The 19397-nt window shown below is 41.0% G+C and overlaps 1 protein-coding gene across 1 annotated transcript; it reads left to right on the top strand.

The window, feature by feature from the left end:
* Positions 1-4118: 4118 nt before the first annotated feature.
* LOC135221481 (uncharacterized) lies at positions 4119-6123 on the top strand. The gene is made up of 3 exons (XM_064259227.1): positions 4119-4171; positions 4297-4406; positions 5004-6123. The coding sequence occupies exons 1-3, from the start codon at positions 4130-4132 to the stop codon at positions 5815-5817; spliced, it is 966 nt and encodes a 321-aa protein (XP_064115297.1). The 5' UTR covers positions 4119-4129; the 3' UTR covers positions 5818-6123.
* Positions 6124-19397: the final 13274 nt, after the last annotated feature.

Here is a 19397-nt window from a genome sequence, read left to right on the forward strand (position 1 = left end):
TTTTCTATTGTTCATATGGTTTTATATTAAGTAAACTTATATATTATAACAAAATATATTTTCATTTCTCCTCTTAAGTTTTACTCTTTAAAACCCTCTTAAGCCGGAGCCCTAAAAATCAAAACGTCTCCCGTATGCCGGGCCTGGTTTGGAGTGAGCGCGGAAGTGGAAAAAATAATTTTTTAAAAAAATTACAGCGCGCGTACTTTTGAAGATTAAGAGTTCATTTTTCCGCTCCTTTTTTTGTCATTGCCTGAAGTTTAGAATGCAACCATCAGAAATGAAAAATAATATCATTATCATATGTAAATAATGCGATATATGGTAGCGAAAAAAAAAAAATTTCATACATAATTGTATTCAAATCCCGCTGTGCAGAAAACGGTCAAAGCTAACCAGTTACTTTTTTTTGCGTTGTATAGTACACTAAATTGCGATCATTTTGATATATACATTGTAAAACAATAAAAGTAACACCGGAAAAATATTATCACAAAATGATGTACGAATTCGTAACGCGCGGACGCAAAAAAATATTTTTTTCAAAAATTCACCGTATTCTAAATATGTTCTAGAGAATTCCAATTTTGTTTCAAATTAAGACAATGATTGAATATTACGATCACTGTAAGAGTTTTGTAGATTAGCAATTGCCAGGGATTTCGAACCATTTCGGACGAGTTAAATTTGACCGAATGTCGAAATTTTAATATATATATTTTTTCATATGCACATATTTCGAAGATGGAAAAAGCTACAACCTTCAATTATTTTTTATTGTATTTTTCATGAATTTGCGCACATTTTGATATATGAAACTCTATAAAAAGGCTAATATGAAAAGGAGCAAATATTAGGATAATGCCATGTACGTATTTCGGAGACTTGCGGCCGCGAATCGGCGCGCGCGGAGTGAAGTAAGGTATATTTTTCAAAAATTCACCATAAATCACAATATTGTTTTAGAGACTTCAAATTTGTTTCAAAATGAAGAAACATGACGGAGTATTACTAGGCCGTAAGAGTTTTAGCTTACAATTGCGTTTTTCAACTATTTCGGTAGAGTCAAATTTGACCGAACGTGGTTTTTTTTCTATTTATCGTGATTTATATGCAAATATTTCGAAAAAGAGAAAAGCTACAACCTTCAATCATTTTAGTTGTATTCTACATGAAATTGCGCACATTTTCATATATAAAACTTTATGAAACAGCTAATTTTAAATGGTGCAAACATTTCGACAATCGCACAAAAAAATTCTGATTTTTTCGGAAGAGTTACCGCGCGAACGTAATTTTTTTTTTCATAAATTCACCATAAATCAAAATATTGTGCTAGAGACTTCCAAGTCGTTGCAAAATGAAGGTAAATGATTGAATATTACTAGAATATAAGAGTTTTAGCTTACAATTGCGTTTTTCGACCATTTCGGTAGAGTCCAAGCTGACCGAAAGTTGAAATTTTTGCACTTAACGTTATTTATATGAAAATATTTCAAAACTGATAAAAGCTACAACCATGGGTTGTCTTTTGTTGTATTGTGCATGAAATTGCGCACATTTGCCATATATAAAACTTTATGTAACGGCAAATTTAAAAGGGTGCAAACATTAGGACAATCGCACGAAAAAATTTATCGGAAGAGTTATCGCACGAACGTAAGGAAAAAGTTTTTTCATAAATTCACCATAATCGAAATATTGTGCTAGAGACGTCCAATTTGTTGCAAAATGAAGGCAAATGATTGAATATTACTATAATATAAGAATTTTAGCTTACAATTGCGTTTCTCGACCATTTCTGTAGAGTCAAAGTTGACCGAAGGTTGAAATTTTTGCACTTATCGTTATTTATATGAAAATATTTCAAAATTGATAAAAGCTACAATCATGAGTATTTTTTAGTTGTATTGTGCATGAAATTGCGCACATTTCATATATAATACTTCATGTAAAGGATAATTTAAAATGGTGCAATAATTATGTCAAAGTGACGAAATAATTTCCGAGATGTGTCACTGATACTTTTTTAGTGCGATAAGAAAGAAATTCGCGCTTGCGCGCCTGCGTGCGATTTGTAAACAAAACAACGCTTGATCCGTGAACTCCCAGCATCCCCCCAAAGGCGGCGCTGGATACAAAAGTTTCGGCTGGTAGACCTATAAGTATTTTTCCACGCGAATTTTTAAAAAAACTTTTTTGAGAGCCGACGTATGATACGTCCAATCGGCATACGGGAGACATTTTGACTCGACGTTTAATACGTCCAATCGGCGTAAGAGGGTTAAAGAGCTTTTGGCTTGGAAGGCATTCTCTTTTATATTTTCACCGGCGAACACAGGTCGACCAAGAAAAGGGATTTTGACGAAGGAAAAAGCTATTTCTGGGGAGAGACCTGTGTTGCCCGGTGAACCCAACCCAATTTTTCTCACCCCTACACCTATCCAAGCCAAGAAAAGGTATCTAGAAAAGCAAAGATTGAGTGAGGGCGCTCGCATCGGGCGTCAACAGTGGTAGTACGGAGGCGATGTGGGAGTGACCGTTCACCCCCCCATATTGGGGTTTTGGGAAGGAATACTCTAAATGGCAGGAGACCTGTGAATAGTGGTTTTCACACACCCCGAACTTTATACACGACGCCCTTTTGGTGCACGTGCGAGGGTAGTAACCTCTGCATACCAATGCTAACTTTTTCTCTGGTATATTTAGAAAGTATTTATATCAGAAAAGAGGCTAGAAGGATCTTTTCACCGGGCGACACAGGTCTCTCCCCAAAATTAGATTTTTCCTTCGTCAAAATCCCTTTTATACTTAGAAAAGTGAGCTACAGGAACTTTTCACCGGGTGACACAGGTCTTCCCCCAGAAATAGATTTTTCCTTTGTCAAAATCCCTTTTTCATACCTCTATTTAGGTTGGCATCAGTTCAAGTAAATTGCTCATATAAAAAACTTTCAGAAGAGGGTACAAGAAATTCACTTGTAGTAAATTTTAGTACTTTGAATGAGGCCACTTTTTCTGCAAGACATTCTCTTTTACTAAATTTTGTAACTATGTTAAAGTTAGTACTGTATTATGGCAAGAAACCCACTTGTAAAAAACTTTTGTACCTGTGGTAAAATTAGAATTAGTGGCTGGAATTTACAATTACAACTTTTGTATTCATGTAAAGGTAGTATTTCAATTACCATAGCTTATGAGTACTTCTTTGTGTGATATATGTTTGTATCAAGTTAGTAAGTGAGAACTAGTTCATGTATAGTATCTAGTTTTCATAATTTTGACAAGTAGTTATTGTAAGAAAGAGTATACATGGTAATCAGTCCGTATCCTTGACTAGGTATTTTTAGTACCAGTGATTTTAGCTCTAATTTCAACAAAGGACTTTTCTAAAGTCCTCAGTCTACATTACACCAAACTTTTCAAGACCTCTGTATTTTGCTTTTCTCAAATATAATGCATCTGCTACTAAAGATTCATATTTAATCATTTTAATTTTTTTCATTAATTTAATTGAAAAATGATCTTACATCTACATCTAAGAAAAAGCAAAAGGAAGAGGTAATTAAATAATTAAAAAATACAATAAAAATATAGAATGTTTCACATTCAATAATACCTGTTGTAATTATTGATTGCTCATTGCCTAAATTCATAAGATCATTTTCAAGAGCAATTATAATGATATGACTACGTACTCAGATTGTAAATCTGTCCATTTTTTATGAAATCAAACTGAGGCAGTGATAACCAAAAAAAAAAAAAATTGTTTTCACAACTGTGTCACATTCAGTATTATACAGACAGTCCCTGGTTATCGGTGGGGTTCCGTTCTCTGCAGGGTGCTGATAAGAGAAAACCGCCATTAACCGAAACTTGGTGATTTATGCTGCATAGCACCGATATCCGGTTAATGGCACCTCCTTAAGGTATGTTATGGTACCACAACTCTATTATTGGCACCTTATGGCACCAATAACCAGAACTCGGAGCGTTATGGTTCCATAAATTTCCAATTTTAACTGGTTCACCATTAACTAAGTCTGCCGATAACTGGGGACTGCCTGTGTAGGGTTTCCAAATAAATATTGAAATACCTCTTATATGCTCTGCAGGAAACTCCTCTAGTCATGTACATCAATGATTATCGTGAGCGGTACGCAATCTTCTTGGTAAGTTTCTGTATATGGTGAAACACCTCGACATTAAATCTGAAATTTCTCAGTAAATAACGTAGTTGCATGATACTAGAAATGTTTGTTGAAATAACCCATTTGTGTGCTTAATCTTACAACAGTGTCTTGGAGGTTTCTATCAAGATTTACGAGAAGACTTCGATTCAGTTCACCAAATAAATGTTGAAGGATGGAAGCTGTTTCTTGTGGAATGTCCCGCTTCTCCTTACTGGTAAGAAAGCAAATACCAATTTAGTATGTATAATATTAGAAACTAGAAATTTATATTCTTCCTGTGATAGATGGAAATATATTGACAGCCTGTTGTTACTTGATATCATTGACATGAACCTATGACTAAGATATTCACTTGATAAAAGTTCAAGATATGCCTAGACCAGTGGTTAGCACATCATACTTCAGTTACATTCTACTGTAGCATTAATAATCTTGCAAAAAATAATCAGGAGATTAGTTTGCTGGAGGTCCACTTGAAGTATGTATCCAAGTTCACTATACATCATATCTCAGACCCACAACCCTTCTTTCTCTAGATAGTATTTTCATATGCAGAAATACTTCAAGTTGGCAGCTGTGCAAGCTTTGCTTCTTACTTATAAAGCTTACATGCAAGAATGATCTTTCAGTGTGGACTATAATAATGAATTACACTGTATCTGCAGCCTTAGCTAGATGAAATTGAAGTCTTTAAAATGATTATGATCTGGATTTGCTATAATCAGCAAATATTGTAAAGATTCATATCCATGATAGGTATATATTTATTACTGCTGAAACAATGCGCTTTCTAAACTCTGTCTTGTAATAGCTTTCAGAAGCCACCCAGCTATGCTGTAGTTCCCTACAATGATGATTTCATGGAGGCTCTTTGGGGACTCCACATGTTTCGAAATAGCCAGAGAGTCCGATCAGCTTTCAGGTTAAGAAGGCAAGCATTCAGTATTGAAGAAGAGCTGGAATTAAGAAATACTGAAGTTGGTTATGCTGTGATAGGTCTTGATATTCCCACACTTTTTTTAAGTAAAGCATTTATTTTGCCATTATGGAGTAATGAAGTTGGACATGAATATAAAACACCTACACAGTATTTTGGTGATTCTAGTTTGCAAGGGAATGAATCTGAAAAGAGAAATGAGAAGGAAGATTTTGTTGGCAGTAAGGATGTTTACAAAGATGGCAAATTGACTGAAGAAAAAAGGGAGAGAGGGTCTCTAGGTAAACCACCAATAACTAGTTTGACACTGTTAAGGACTCTCAAGGAACAGTCAGTGCAAGAACAAGACTTTGGAAATCAGTTAACTTCTAGGATGACTAAAGAGAGTGAAAAATTATTCTCTGCGGTCATACAAAGGAGCACCACTTCACCTGCAAGATCAGATTTGACTTATTACCTAACGTGCATCTCAGCTTCTTGTGTGGCAGCTGACCCACTGCTTCAAATTAACAAGCTTCCTAAAATTCACCGTTCAACTGCATCCTTGGTCTTGGAGGAGTTTCCTGTTCTTTATGATATTACAGTAGAGCTCACTGTCAAGGACTATTTTGATAATCCATTTGTACTGAACGTGTGTAGACCACATTCTAGTTACCTATATCTTAAAGTACTATACATTGTAACTTAAAACACACTTATTGGATGAGTTTTGTATATTTTACATAGTATGTATTTTGTAAATACAGTGGGCCCCCTGTATTCGCGTTCTCCAAATTCACGGACACACAGATTCGTGGATTTCTCCTTGGACCTTATCTACCCATTATTTGCGGGGGATTCGCCTGTTCGCGGGTTTTTTCCGACTATAAATAATCACAAATTAGTCTATTTTGGTGTTATTTTCATGACTAAATACATTTTTATGATACAAAAATAATTTTCTAATTTTAAAATGTTAATATTGATCAATACTGTATTAGTAAGTCTAATAAGATTAAATGATATCACATAATAACAATAATTATTCTCTCTTTCTCTTTCTACAGAGGTGTATGTTTTTCTGTATGATAAATAAATGATTTAGTAATTTTTAAATAATATAAATGTAAAGAGCAATCAGTCCATTAAAGAAAATACTATAGTGAATTAGTAAGATTTAGTTTATAAATTAAAAAATTATGTAAGAATGAAGGAAATCCCAGTCTTCACACATCTTTCTTTTGAACTCCAGGTACCAAAACCGAGGTGCAACAGCTGTCAAATATATCACATAATAGACTGGAGGGGAGGGAGTATTCTCTCTCTCTCTCTCTCTCTCTCTCTCTACTGAGATTTGAGATTTTTATAGTACATGTATGTATAATGTGTTTAAAAATTTTAAAAATTTTCAAATGATAATAATTGTAATTACAAAAATCATGTGATAGTATTTTACAGAAATACTACAATAATATTTCCAGTTCACTCTTTCAAAATAAGTATAACTCTCTCTCTCTCTCTCTCTCTCTCTCTCTCTCTCTCTCTCTCTCTCTCTCTCTCTCTCTCTCTCACTGAGATGAGAGAATTTCTATTGTACATGTGTATTGTTAATATTTTCACATAATAATAATAATATAATAATGTAACTAATTTCAAAATTCATATGTGATAGTATTTCAAAAGAAATACAACAATCTATCCATTTCACTATTTTAAATAAGGATAACTCTCTCTCTCTCTCTCTCTCTCTCTCTCGTCGTCTCTCTCTCTCTCTCTCTCTCTGTGTGTGTTATTGGCTGTAGGTATATATTTTTTAATGGTCAAATGTTTAAGATGACTTTGAAATGATATTAAATAATATAACCTCAAAGATTAATGCAGTAATAGGTTAGTAACTTTAGGTATATTGGAAGTAGGATGTTATTTAAGGTATACATTTGGTATCTGAACTTTCGAGATAGGCAGTTATAAGCATTTCTGGGCTCAGCTCGTGTCGCTGCGCGAAATATCCTTTAATCTATTATTTCTAGGGTAAATGTACTAAACACATACCAGAGAATAAATAAAATAAAGAAAAAGGTCAGTATAACTGACTCGCCTACACCCTCCAAAAGGGGTGTCGGTATGAACACTAGGCGAGTGAGACCACTACCACGAGCCAAAATGCCAATAGAAATCTCCCACTACAAAAACCCTCCAAGAGGAGAGCCCGACCCACAGAGTGAGCAGCTCGTACTACTACTACTCCATCCCATGCTGCCGACTGCTGCGCCTCTAGTGGCCATCCTTTTCAGTTAGCGCACACGAGTCACACGTGCTATTTTTCTCTCTGTGTTTTTTGTGCCCTTTCGTTGGATTTATCTATAATGGAGCGTGCAGCTATCGCAGCAGCTAAGTTAAGTACTCAGTAATTATGGTTAGTTGGTTTTTTCCGGCCCTGAGACAGTATTTGCCGTTTTTTAGGTATAAATACGTACTCTGGGTCGGAAGCATGGCAGCATTGTTCTGCCTCATGGTGGGTTCGTTCCTGGTCTCCCATACCTAGAACATCCCCTTATCTATGTACGCTCTATATTATTTATCCGTTTTACTTAGGGTACTGTCTACTCAGGTTTGTCATGCATGCATGTCTTTTACCTTATGTAGGCTTCTTCTTTCCAGACCCTAGTCCCGGCTCTTAGTATCGGCCTCTGACTAGCTTTGAGTGGTAGACTTTCCTTCGGGTTAGTCGTACACTCCTGGATTTTTTCTCCTACTATATTGGTTTTCTTTCTTTTAATTTTATTTATTTGTTAAATCCATGTTTTTTTGTATGGTTAGGTTAGTTAGGCGTCTGGCTTAGCCTAGGTCCTGGCTCATTGAGCCTATACTACCGCTCATCAGTTCGGTTGCTTCCCTATAGCATCTCTCTGATCAGTTGGTTTTGGCCCAGTGGGCCTTTATGCTCCTGCTTTTCAGTTCAGTTGCTTCCCGATAGCATCTCTCTGATCAGTTGGTTTGTCCTAGGCTTAGTTGTTTTTGTTTTTGGTCTTACCGCCTCGTGGTCACTACGCGATCACGAGTCAGCCAGACGCCTGCCCAGTCACCCCTTCCCCCCCCTCCCGCTCTTCCATAGGTCGGGGGAGGGGTGGGTCGGTCTGCCCATGCTCGCTCCCACATCCCGAGCCTGCTTCCCTCTCTCCCCCCAGGCGGAGGGGCCAGGAGACGTACAGAACCCAGGGACTGGACTCGACCTCTCCGGCTTCTCGGTCCGTTCCGGCCGGGTGGTAATGTGGTGGGGGGTACTGGCCTTTCCCCCCATCCGTTGCTTCCATTGTCGCTCCGTGTTCGCTCGAGCCTGTATGTCTTCTCGCTCTTTCCCTACCTTACTAGGGCTCCTTTCATGATCGGAGTCCTGGCACCTCCAGCGGAAAGATGTTAGTCCACCCAGTAGAGTGGACCGGAACATACAGTGGGTCCCTGCTAACCTTACCGTATTGCCGAGTTACTACACTCCGCTACGCACTGGACTTGGTCGGTTCGTTTTGAGTTTTGTTTTAGGTTTAAGTGTTATTAGATTAACTATAAGTTTATCTTAAGTACCTTAAACCCCCCCCCTTCCCCCCCCCCCCCCCCTCCCTTACGAGTCTTACCGGTATCTCTCGGGATTATAGCCTATTCAGGCGAAGCAGGGGGGGGTTATGCCCAAATTTTTCCGAGCTCCGGCACGCAAACAACGGAGTTCTTCTGTCCCTTTAGCCTGTAAGTGATGTTCTTTAAGATACTCTGTGTCTTCCACTTACAGACCACCAACTGTGAGCATCCGGGATGCGCCGCCACACTTCAGGACCCATGTGGACACGAAGTTTGCCGGTCCCATGCTCCATGCGCGACTCTGCAGGGCGGGGACATCCAGGTCTGGTACCATGAGACGTGTACCTATGTTACGATCTGGTGAGCCAAGCTTTTAGAAGGGGTAAGTATTCCATCTCCGGTAGCTGCTCCGCTTCTGTCTTAGTGCTTAAGTTTTCATCATTTCACTTTAACCTTAAGGCATCTAAGTTTTAAGTTATACTTTAAGTTTTAGTTTTAGTGATTCTTAAATCTAATCTACGCCCTCTCTTCCAGGCGCCGGCAGTGAGGGATACCAGCACTGGCAACCCTGCGGGCTGGGTCAGCGGTTTTTGGGAAGAACGCCGCCAAGGGTATGCCCTACATCTTAGAGAAGCGGTTGGCGCTGTTAATCTTCCCCGGAGGCAAGGCGACAGGATACGTCGACCCAGTAGAGGCGGCCCCCCGACTATCGCCTTCATCCAACAACAGCTGGCTGCCTCATTAACTGACCAAGACCAGGATATCTCCACGGATGTCGCGACTTTAGATATTAATGTGGAACCTATGGTAGGTGTAGACCGACCTGTTGGTCGAGGTAGGTATAGTGGACACCCATGGGTCCACCCTTGGGCGTAACTGTTTCTTCTACTCCTGCAACCTCTCCATCCTTCCAAGGCTTTACAGGTGATGAATTGTATACTCCTCCTGACGCTTCGGTTAGACCTAAGGTCAAGGGTCAAGCAGTGAAATCCTTGTCTAAGACGTCGTCGTCGTCTAAGAAGACGGCTTCGGCGTCATCCTCCTCGCGTAAGTCTCCGGCTGGTAATCCCGGAGCAGACAGGTCTAAAGCTTCTAGCTCCGGCTCTAAGTCCTCGAGGAGTAAATCCTCCAGAGAGAGATCTCGCCCTCCGGCAGAGTCACCAGTTCCGCTAACCCTTGGTTCCGATTCAGAGCCACCCCTCCACCTCCGCAGCAGCTCCGGCCTTGGACTCCAATGCTGGCCTGTTGCAACAGGTGGGCGACCTGGTTGGGTCCCTAAAGAGTAGCATGGAACAAATGATCTCTCGTCTGTCGGATAGGATTACTTCCCAGGACTCCATTATAGCCGGACTGAGAGAAGCCCCTCTAGCCTCTCCTCCACTTTCCAATACGAGTGGAACTCAGCTTCCTCCGTATGACTCGCTCTCCGTTCTCGATGACAATCCATGGAGAGTAGCGTCATACGCCCCCCCGCCCCCTTCCAGGACGGTCTCATTTCAATACCGGAATTTGGACTCGAAGGATAGAGGACTTCGAGTTCTACCCCGGAAGACCTCCGCCAGCCTCCGTTCATAGGCTAACGCAAGGCTTACAGCTTCAGCCATGGTTCGGGATGATAGGGTACCAAAGGAGACAGTCCTCTATTCACGAGACCAGGCTCAGAGAGAATGGCTCAGGTGTTTAGAGGACATGGATTGTTCTAATACCAAGATACAACCTTTAGAGTCCCTTTACCATTTTCACAATGGATGAGAGTACCCCCGCTCGCCGTTCCTGACAAAGATCGCGAGGTCTACCATCCAGCGTCGGCCCAGAAGGGGGAACCCATGCCTCAATTGAAGGAAGCAGATCCCACATCTCCGTTGCTCCCCTCAGTCCGGAGAATTGTGGGAAAGACTTGCCGAACACCTTCTCAGCTGGCAAACTCAAACCTGACTGTGCTATGGAGCAGTTTGGTGAAAAGCTACCCAGGCTCCCAGATAGCCTTATTCAGGCTGAATTTGACGCGAAATCGCGATTAGCCAGGTCAATTAACTCTATGGCTATGTCCGAGGTAGCAACCATAGCCTATGGCTCAGAACCGCTTTTTAAACTCATGACCAAAGCCCTGACTCAAACGGTACAGTCGGATATGTTTGAGTTTGCCACTGCTAGAACGAATTGTAGGAAGCATGTCCTACAAGAGGCAACCATTCGACATGAACCGAATAGGTTACTCTCGTCTAGCATCTGGGGAGCAGATCTCTTCCCATTGAAGCTATGGTGAAGGAAGTCCAGTCGAGGAGGCTACGAGGCTGAACCAGAGCCTTAAGATACCGTTGGGGCCTTACGGCTAAGAGGAGGCAAGACCGTAACACCTAAAGGTAAGGGACATAGGAAACCTAGGCGTTTTCCATCCTTACCAGAAAAAAGCAGCCACGCTTTCCTCAGCAAGTTCCAGCGGTGCCCTTAGTGCAAACAGCCCAACCTTCCACTTCTAAGGCTCAATCACAACCAATTTATGTGATATCCCCTCAGCCGTCAGCCCTCCACCTCTTACGCCATCTCTCCAGCTTACAATCAAGCCTTCGAGAGTCAAGCTTCACAGAAGTATGACCGCTCGGGTAAGGGAGGCAGAGGTAAGCGTTCCTTTCGTGGGAGAGGGTCGGGAGGCCCCTTTAATAGGGGGAAGCACTTCAGAGGAGGTCGAGGCGGTTACCAGAACCAATGAAGAACTTCAGGTAGGAGGAGGCTGTTTTCACTTTCGCCACCGTGGAACTTCAGCGAATGGGCTCAGAGCATAGTGTCAAAAGGCCTGGGTTGGAGCTGGTTGACGAACCCACCTCCATCCAGACCTTTCCGTCAACTTCCTTCCAAGGAATTGACAGAGTACGCAGAGGACCTCCTTCAGAAAGGAGCTATAGCGAGAGTCAAGAGATTAAAATTTCAAGGTCGCTTGTTCAGCGTGCCAAAGAAAGGCTCACAAAAAAGAAGGGTAATCTTAGACTTGTCCCGCTTAAACTTAGCCATCCGCTGCGACAAGTTCAAGATGCTCACGATCTCGCAGGTGCGGACCTTACTTCCCCGTGGGGCCGTCACCACCTCTATCGATCTTACAGACGCCTACTATCATATCCCTATTGCAAGACACTTCCGTCCATATCTGGGTTTCAAGATAGGAGACCAGACATTCTCCTTCAAGGTAGTTCCCTTCGGACTCAACGTGGCACCCAGGGTGTTCACGAAACTAGCGGAAGTGGTAGTGCAACAACTCAGGTCACAAGGGATTATGGTAGTAGCGTATCTCGACGATTGGTTGATCTGGGCTTCAACAGTCGAGGAATGCAACAGAGCTACACTGAAAGTGATTCAGTTCCTGGAATACTAGGCTTCAAGATAAACAGACCAAGTCAAGACTCACTCCAGAGTCAAACTTTCAGTGGGGGGCTGGGCATTCAATGGAATCTATCCTCCCAATACTCTGTCGATTCCATCAACCAAACCGGAAATAAAGAGCGAAAGTCAGTCAAGCAATTTCTAAGTCACAACTGGCGTCAAGGAGAGCTCAGGAGAGGATCCTGGGTTCTCTCCAGTTTGCATCAGTGACGAACGTCTTAATGAAAGCCAAACTGAAAGACCTAACCAGAATCTGGCGCTCACGAGCAAATGTCAGGTCCAGGGACAAACTATCCTCAGTCCCTCTGATTCTAAAGAATCGACTTCGGCCGTGGGCGAAAGTCAAGAATTTGTCAGTGTCAGTACCCCTTCAGTTCCCTCCACCAGGGATCACCATCCACACAGACGCGTCCTTAAGCGGTTGGGGAGGGTATTCCCAGGTCAAAAGGTTCAAGGACTTGGTCACCTCAGTTCAGTCGTTCCATATAAACGTACTGGAGGCAACAAATGGCAGTGTTTTGACTCTAAAAAGGTTACGCCCACCAAAGTACTCCCACATAAAGCTAGTTCTGGACAGCGCAGTGGTAGTACATTGTATAAACAGGGGAGGCTCCAAGTTCACGTCATCTAAATCATGTCATGGTAGCCATCTTCTCCCTGGCAGACAAGTTCAGTTGGCATCTCTCCTCCACTCACATAGCTGAGTGAGAAACGTCATAGCAGACGCGTTATCCCGATCAGTGCCCCTAGAGTCGGAATGGTCACTGGACAACAGTTCGTTCCAATGGATCCTTCAAAGAGTTCCAGGGCTACAAGTGGATCTCTTCGCATCTCAAAGCGAATCACAAACTGCCGTGTTATGTAGCCCCCAACCTGGACCCTCTGGCCTATGCCACGGACGCCCTGGCTCTAGACTGGAACAACTGGAAGAAGATTTATGTCTTTCCTCCAGTGAATCTTCTCATGAAAGTTTTAAACAAACTCAGAACATTCAAGGGTCAAGTGGCTCTAGTAGCCCCAGACTGGCCGAAGAGCAATTGGTATCCCCTAATTCTGGAGCTGGGCCTTCGTCCTCTTCGGATCCCCAATCCCAGGCTCTCCCAGTCAGTACAAACGAAGACTGTGTTCGCTTCTCAGGGATTCTCAAAACCCTAACTTTATGGACTTCATGAAGTTGCGGCAAAAGAGATGCGAACATTGACCCTCAGAATATTCTCTTCTTGGAATCCGATAAAAGGGATTCAACTTTGAGACAGTATGATGCTGCTGTCAAAAGTTAGCAATCTTCCTGAGAGAATCAAGATATTAGGAATCATGACAGTTAATTCAGCTATATCCTTTTCAGATCCTTATTTGAAAAAGGTTTAGCAGCTAGCACACGATTACGACAAACAAGTCAGCCTTGAAAAAGATATTTCAATTTGGGTTCAACATAGACTTGACGGATTCCTACTTCTCGCTGGCTTCAGAAACCGATAATGACACATGCTCGTTTATAATGCTCTTAAGAAAAAACCCTATTTTTATTAAGCTTAGCTTCAGGAGCAAGAATTTCAGAACTGTCGGCTTTATCCAGAGATCCGGACCATATTCAATTCCTTCCCACAGGGGAGGTCCTACTTTCTCCGGAACGTAGCTTTTTTAGCAAAGAATGAAGATCCTTTGATGAGGTGGGAACCTTGGAAGGTACTACCCCTTCCACAAGATGTATCTCTTTGCCCAGTTACAACCTTACGAGCCTTTCTGTCCAGGACCTCCTCATCTTCATCGTCCCCTCTTTAAGAGGAAAAAGGTGGAACTTTATCCATTAAGGCATCAGGCAACAAATCCTGTACTTTATTAAGCAAGCCAATCCTGACTCTTTCCCGAAAGCACATGATGTCAGGGCATAGCGTAGCCACCTCAATTAATTATTTCCAACACATGAACTTCGATGAGTTGAAAAAGTATACCGGATGGAAATCGCCGACAGTGTTCAAAAGTCATTACTTAAGTCCTTGGAAGCTCTGAAATTTTCAGCAGTAGCAGCGGGTAACATAGTTTCCCCTGACTCTAGTTAATTTGTAGTAGAAGATTCAGTCCTCCTTTCTACCTGCCTCACCCAACAGTTCGTCTATTCCTGCCGTGTTTCATTTACATTCACCTTGTGTCTTAGCTGCTTTTATGATGATGTAGTGGGTGCCCCTTATTTTTTTGCTAGGGGACACTCACATGATTATGATATTGATCTCATGGATGTTACCCCCTTATTTTTATGCTAGGGGATACATCTTATTTATAATGGTTACGGGTTTTGTGTATATTAAGTCATATACATTCCTTATATATTATCATTGTTGATTAATTTGTTCATTTGATTATCTTAATTGCTATTATATTTTGATACATGCCTTTACACAGTTACCATTTTGTTACATGTAAAACCATTTTACCTCTGTACATATGTAATTACCTTATGATAAGAAACATGATTAGAATTAAGTGTAATTTAAGCATATTTCTAATTTTTGTATCACTGTGTATTTGTATCTTTTTAGCAATTATATTCTTTTTTATATTTATTTTCTCTTTTATTTGAGACCTATTCTGATTTATTTTATTACTTTTGTTTACAATCTTGTGCTATTTCTCTGGTACGATTTCGCGCAGCGACACGAGCTGAGCCCAGAAAAGGGATTTTGACGTAAGGAAAAATCTATTTCTGGGCGATTGGCTCGTGTCGCCAGCGAAATCCCACCCTACCCATCCCTTCGCCCAAGATTGTCTGCTAACTCAGGATGGCCACTAGAGGCGCAGCAGTCGGCAGCATGGGATGGAGTAGTAGTAGTACGAAGCTGCTCACTCTGTGGGTCGGCTCTCCTCTTGGAGGGTTTTTGTAGTGGGAGATTTCTATTGGCATTTGGCTCGTGGTAGTGGTCTCACTCGCCTAGTGTTCATACCGACACCCTTTTGGAGGGTGAGCGAGTCAGTTATTACTGACCTTTTGTTTTCTTTATTTTATTTATTCTCTGGTATGTGTTAGTACATTTACCCTAGAAATAATAGATTAAAGGGATATTTCGCTGGCGACACGAGACCAATCGCCCAGAAATAGATTTTTCCTTACGTCAAAATCCCTTTTTTAGTGGTGGTTCTAACTATTCATGGGTTTTAACTATTCACGGGGCTGTCTGGGTAACACATCCCCCACGAATACAGGGGGAACACTGTATAAGTAGGTGGAACTACTGCAATTGGCTACATTTTTGTCAGGCCTTTCTGTACAATATTGTATTGAAGTTATTTTTAGAAACGATTCATTTTGCAGTTATATCTGAAATAATAGCCATGTTAGGTTGATTACTAAATATGGAAAAATTACACTACCCCATGCAAGTGGGTTCCAGGACATTGTGTTGGTTAAATTTATATTATTCAACAGATTTTGTTATTCCAGTAGGGCAGACCCCCAGCTGTTTGTTGTGTTGATGTGGTACTATATCTAAATGTACTTGTAATGGTAGTTGCAGACCAGTGTATCATTAGGTATGACAAGGTCTAATACACTCAACAGGTATTTGTAATGATTCAGTGGTTATTGCTGATGCAGTGGCTGTTTTTAAAAGCAGAAATGACGAATTCATGCTGGAAGAATATATAAAAGGAAGTTAGCCATGATATCAAAGGCTTTGCAGAGATTGATAGGAAGACAAGTTGGCAGTAAGGGATTTGTTTTTATGATACTATGTTGAAAACCATAGTGAAGAAAACTTAAAATGTTGATGAATGAGGAGTTTGAAGACTGCCAAATCATCTGCAAAGAAAGAAGAAACTAAAAATGAAGCAGCAGGCAAAGTGGATACCTGAAAAGCTGGTGAAGTGTTTCAAGTTGACAACCAGTGTAAAGGGGTACAGAACTTTCGTGAGTTATGGGTTATTTGTTCCTACACTTTATACAAACCATCGGTCCTTTACATAAGGAATTACTTTCAGTGCCAGCTGGAACTCGGTTATAAGATTTTAACAAGGTAGTTAGGCAGTAACTGCTTGTCTGATAGTCGGGAGTCCCGCCCGACTGGACACAAAGATTCCACTTTGCTTTCAACCACTGTCGTATGCAGACGTTCTCTCTCTGCCCACGTCTGTTGTGAGAAATTGTGAGATTTTGTTTTGTTTGTCAGGTTTATGAAATTTGTTTGCTTTATAATGTTGTAAACCCAAAATTTATATGTGACTTTCGCCCTTCATTTGCGCCTGAAATGGGAGGGGGGAATTGCGGAATATCCCACTCGGAAATGAACTTAAAGCCTCACTTCTTATGCGCTAAGTACTGAAAGTGTGAGTGTGATAAGCTAATAGTACTTTCTTTCTGGGTAATTGCCTCCTCCCGCTTCTTCACTTGATTCGTCATGCGTAGAGGAGGAGGGGGCAGATGTAATCACCCAATATTTATGTGAAAACGAGTTGTTCCTACACGTTATGTAAACCCTTGATCCTGTAATTTGGGTAATAGCTCCATATGAGAAGAACTCAGGTGGATAGAGTTATGGAAAATACAATTTCCTTTTTGAGAATTGTGTTTTTCCTTACTAATACGTCTTTTGCTCCCTCCTCCCTCAGGTGTGTCTGACCGTGCCATTGGGAACAGGCAGGTGTGGTGGATTTGGGCTTATCTGGCACTCCCTCCTGCAGCGGCCCTTGAACCATATTTCGGTAGCCCCTGTGACTTATGGGAAAGAGGAGGACAACAATTGCCATGTCTGCTTGTGTATGTGGCACCACCATATTTGGTGTGCATGCAACATGTGACGTCTGACTCCCTCTCCTGTGGTGTTATCAATGCCACATAATTAGGAGGTGGAAATTTCTGCCTCCTCCTCCACTGTGAGAACATATATAAAATATGATAAATGGAAAATAAACAGATGTGGTTTATCTAGACTTTGCAACTTTTGACAAGGTAGACCATAATATATTAATGAAGAAAATTAGAAAACATAATATAGTGGACAAAGTAGGAATATGGATAAAAGAATTTTTACACAACAGAAAACAGATAGTTATTGCAAACGATGGGAAATCGGATGAAACTAAGGTAATATCCAGTGTGCCACAAGGTACAGTGCTAGCTGCATTGCTGTTTGTTATTATGATTGCAGACATAGACAGTAATGTTAAGGACTCGGTAGTGAGTAGTTTCGCCGATGACACAAGAATAATTAGAGAAATTACTTGTGATGAAGATAGGAACTCGCTACAAAGAGACCTTAACAAAGTATATGAATGGGCAGAGGTAAATAGGATGGTATTTAACTCTTGATAAATTTGAATCAATAAATTATGGAGATAGAGAAGGAAAGCTATATGCATATAGGGGACCTAATAACAAGACAATCACTAATAAGGAAGCAGTTAACGACCTTGGTGTGAGGTTGAATAGGAACATGTTATGCAAAGATCAAATAGCAATTCTATTGCCAAAATGCAAAGCAAAAATGGGAATGTTCATCTTTCAAGTTTCCCCTCCAGTTCTTCTCTGTTCTCGGCTACCAAGACCATGTCATCTTCATAGAGCAGACACCATGGTGGCTCCTCCCTGACATCCTCTGTTAACACATCCAAGACGGTGTTAAACAGAAACGGGCTTAGAGCAGATCCCTGATGTAGCCCGATTCCAACTTGGAAGTTTTCTGTTCTTCCAACTGTAGATCTGACGCTGGTCTTTACATTTCTATACATCTCCCTAATCATTCTGACATACTTCTCCATCACTCCTCTCTCCCTGAGACATTTCCATATTTCCTGTCATGGTACTCTGTCATATGCTTTCTCAAGGTCTATAAAGGCCATATGCAAGACCTTTTGCTTCTCTCTGTACTTTTCCATAATTTGTCTCAGAGCGAAAATACCATCTACAGTACTAAGCCCCTTCATGAATCCTAGTTGCTGTCTACCGATGAAAACTTGCTGCCGTAATCTTTCATCCATAATTCTTTCAAATACCTTTAGTGTATGTGACATGAGCTTTATTCCTCGGTAATTTTCACAACACTGTATGTCCCCTTTCTCTTTGAATATTGGGATTAATATACTTTCTCTCCATTTTTCAGGTATTGTCTCACTTACCATAATCTTTTTCATTAAGTGCCACAATATGTCAATTCCTTCCTCATCAAGAGCCTTCCAGCCTTCTGCAGGTATGCCATCTGGTCCCACTGCTTTACTATTTTTCATCTTTCCCAGTGCCACTCTAACCTCAGCTTTTGTTATTTCTGTGACTGGTCCACAATTTGTGTGTCCGTCTCCTCCTAGAAATCATTAATTTTCTTCATTCAATAAGGCCTCAAAATATTCTTCCCATCTTATTATGTCTCTCTCATTTCTCAGTATATTTCCATCCTTATCCTTAATCTGTCATATGTGTTATATCCTTGGTATTCTTATTTCTCATGTGTGCTAGTTTAAAGATCTTTCCTTGCCCTTCCTTGGTATCTAGCTCTTTGTAAAGCTGATCATATGCTCTATCCCTAGCAATTGCTACAGTTTTCTTTGCTAATTTATTTGCTTCCTTATAGGCCATCCAGTCCTCTTCCATTTGGGTCCCCTCCCACCTTTTCTTTGCTTCTCTCTTTTGCTTTGTTGCATCCTTCACTTCTTCACTGAACCACCACGTTTCCTTATTTTCGAACATCTTGCCACTACTCTCACCCAATATTTCTCTAGCAACCCTCAGTATTATTTCCATCGTTCTGTTCCACCATTCATCAACATCCCCAATTTCATGAGTTAGTTCCTCTAATACTTTTTCTTTAAACTGCCTACAAAGTTCAATCTCTCAGCTTAAACCATTTAATCCTTTTTGGCCCCTTTTTGGATACAGGAAGCCATCAGACAGGCATACTCGACCCTTGATGATTCCGCCGAAATGTCTGTACAGGCTAGAGTGCATGACTTTAGGGGTATTGGTACCTATCTGGCTTTCAAAAAGAACTTGGCTGTACATAGAGTGCTGAGCACTGGTACTTGGTTATGCCAGTGCCATGTTCACCTCTTTCTATCTTAAGGATGTTGCCCACAGATCTATGGACATGTTTTCCCTGGGTTTTGTGGTGGCTGCCCAACAGATTGTGTAACTCATCATTGCCCTTAACAGGGTACATTTGTTTCTTACCTAAGACGATTGTGTGGATGAGAGAATGAGTGAGTTGGCTGGTCTCTCTCTCTCTCTCTCTCTCTCTCTCTCTCTCATCGTGGCTGGCTCTCTCTCTCTCTCTCTCTCTCTCTCTCTCGTCTCTCTCTCTCTCTCTCTCTCTCTCCTCCTCTCTTCTCTCCTCTCTCTCTCTCTCTCTCCTCTCTGGCTCT

The sequence above is a fragment of the Macrobrachium nipponense genome, chromosome 2 (assembly GCF_015104395.2).
Source record: "Macrobrachium nipponense isolate FS-2020 chromosome 2, ASM1510439v2, whole genome shotgun sequence".
NCBI lineage: Eukaryota > Metazoa > Arthropoda > Malacostraca > Decapoda > Palaemonidae > Macrobrachium > Macrobrachium nipponense.

Excerpts from the sequence above, each read along its gene's own strand:
- LOC135221481 (XM_064259227.1), top strand. The coding sequence starts at position 4,130 with ATGTACATCAATGATTATCGTGAGCGGTACGCAATCTTCTTG. Across the intron at positions 4,172-4,296 it reads AGCGGTACGCAATCTTCTTG|TGTCTTGGAGGTTTCTATCA; the intron begins GTAAGTTTCTGT and ends ATCTTACAACAG. Across the intron at positions 4,407-5,003 it reads TGTCCCGCTTCTCCTTACTG|CTTTCAGAAGCCACCCAGCT; the intron begins GTAAGAAAGCAA and ends GTCTTGTAATAG.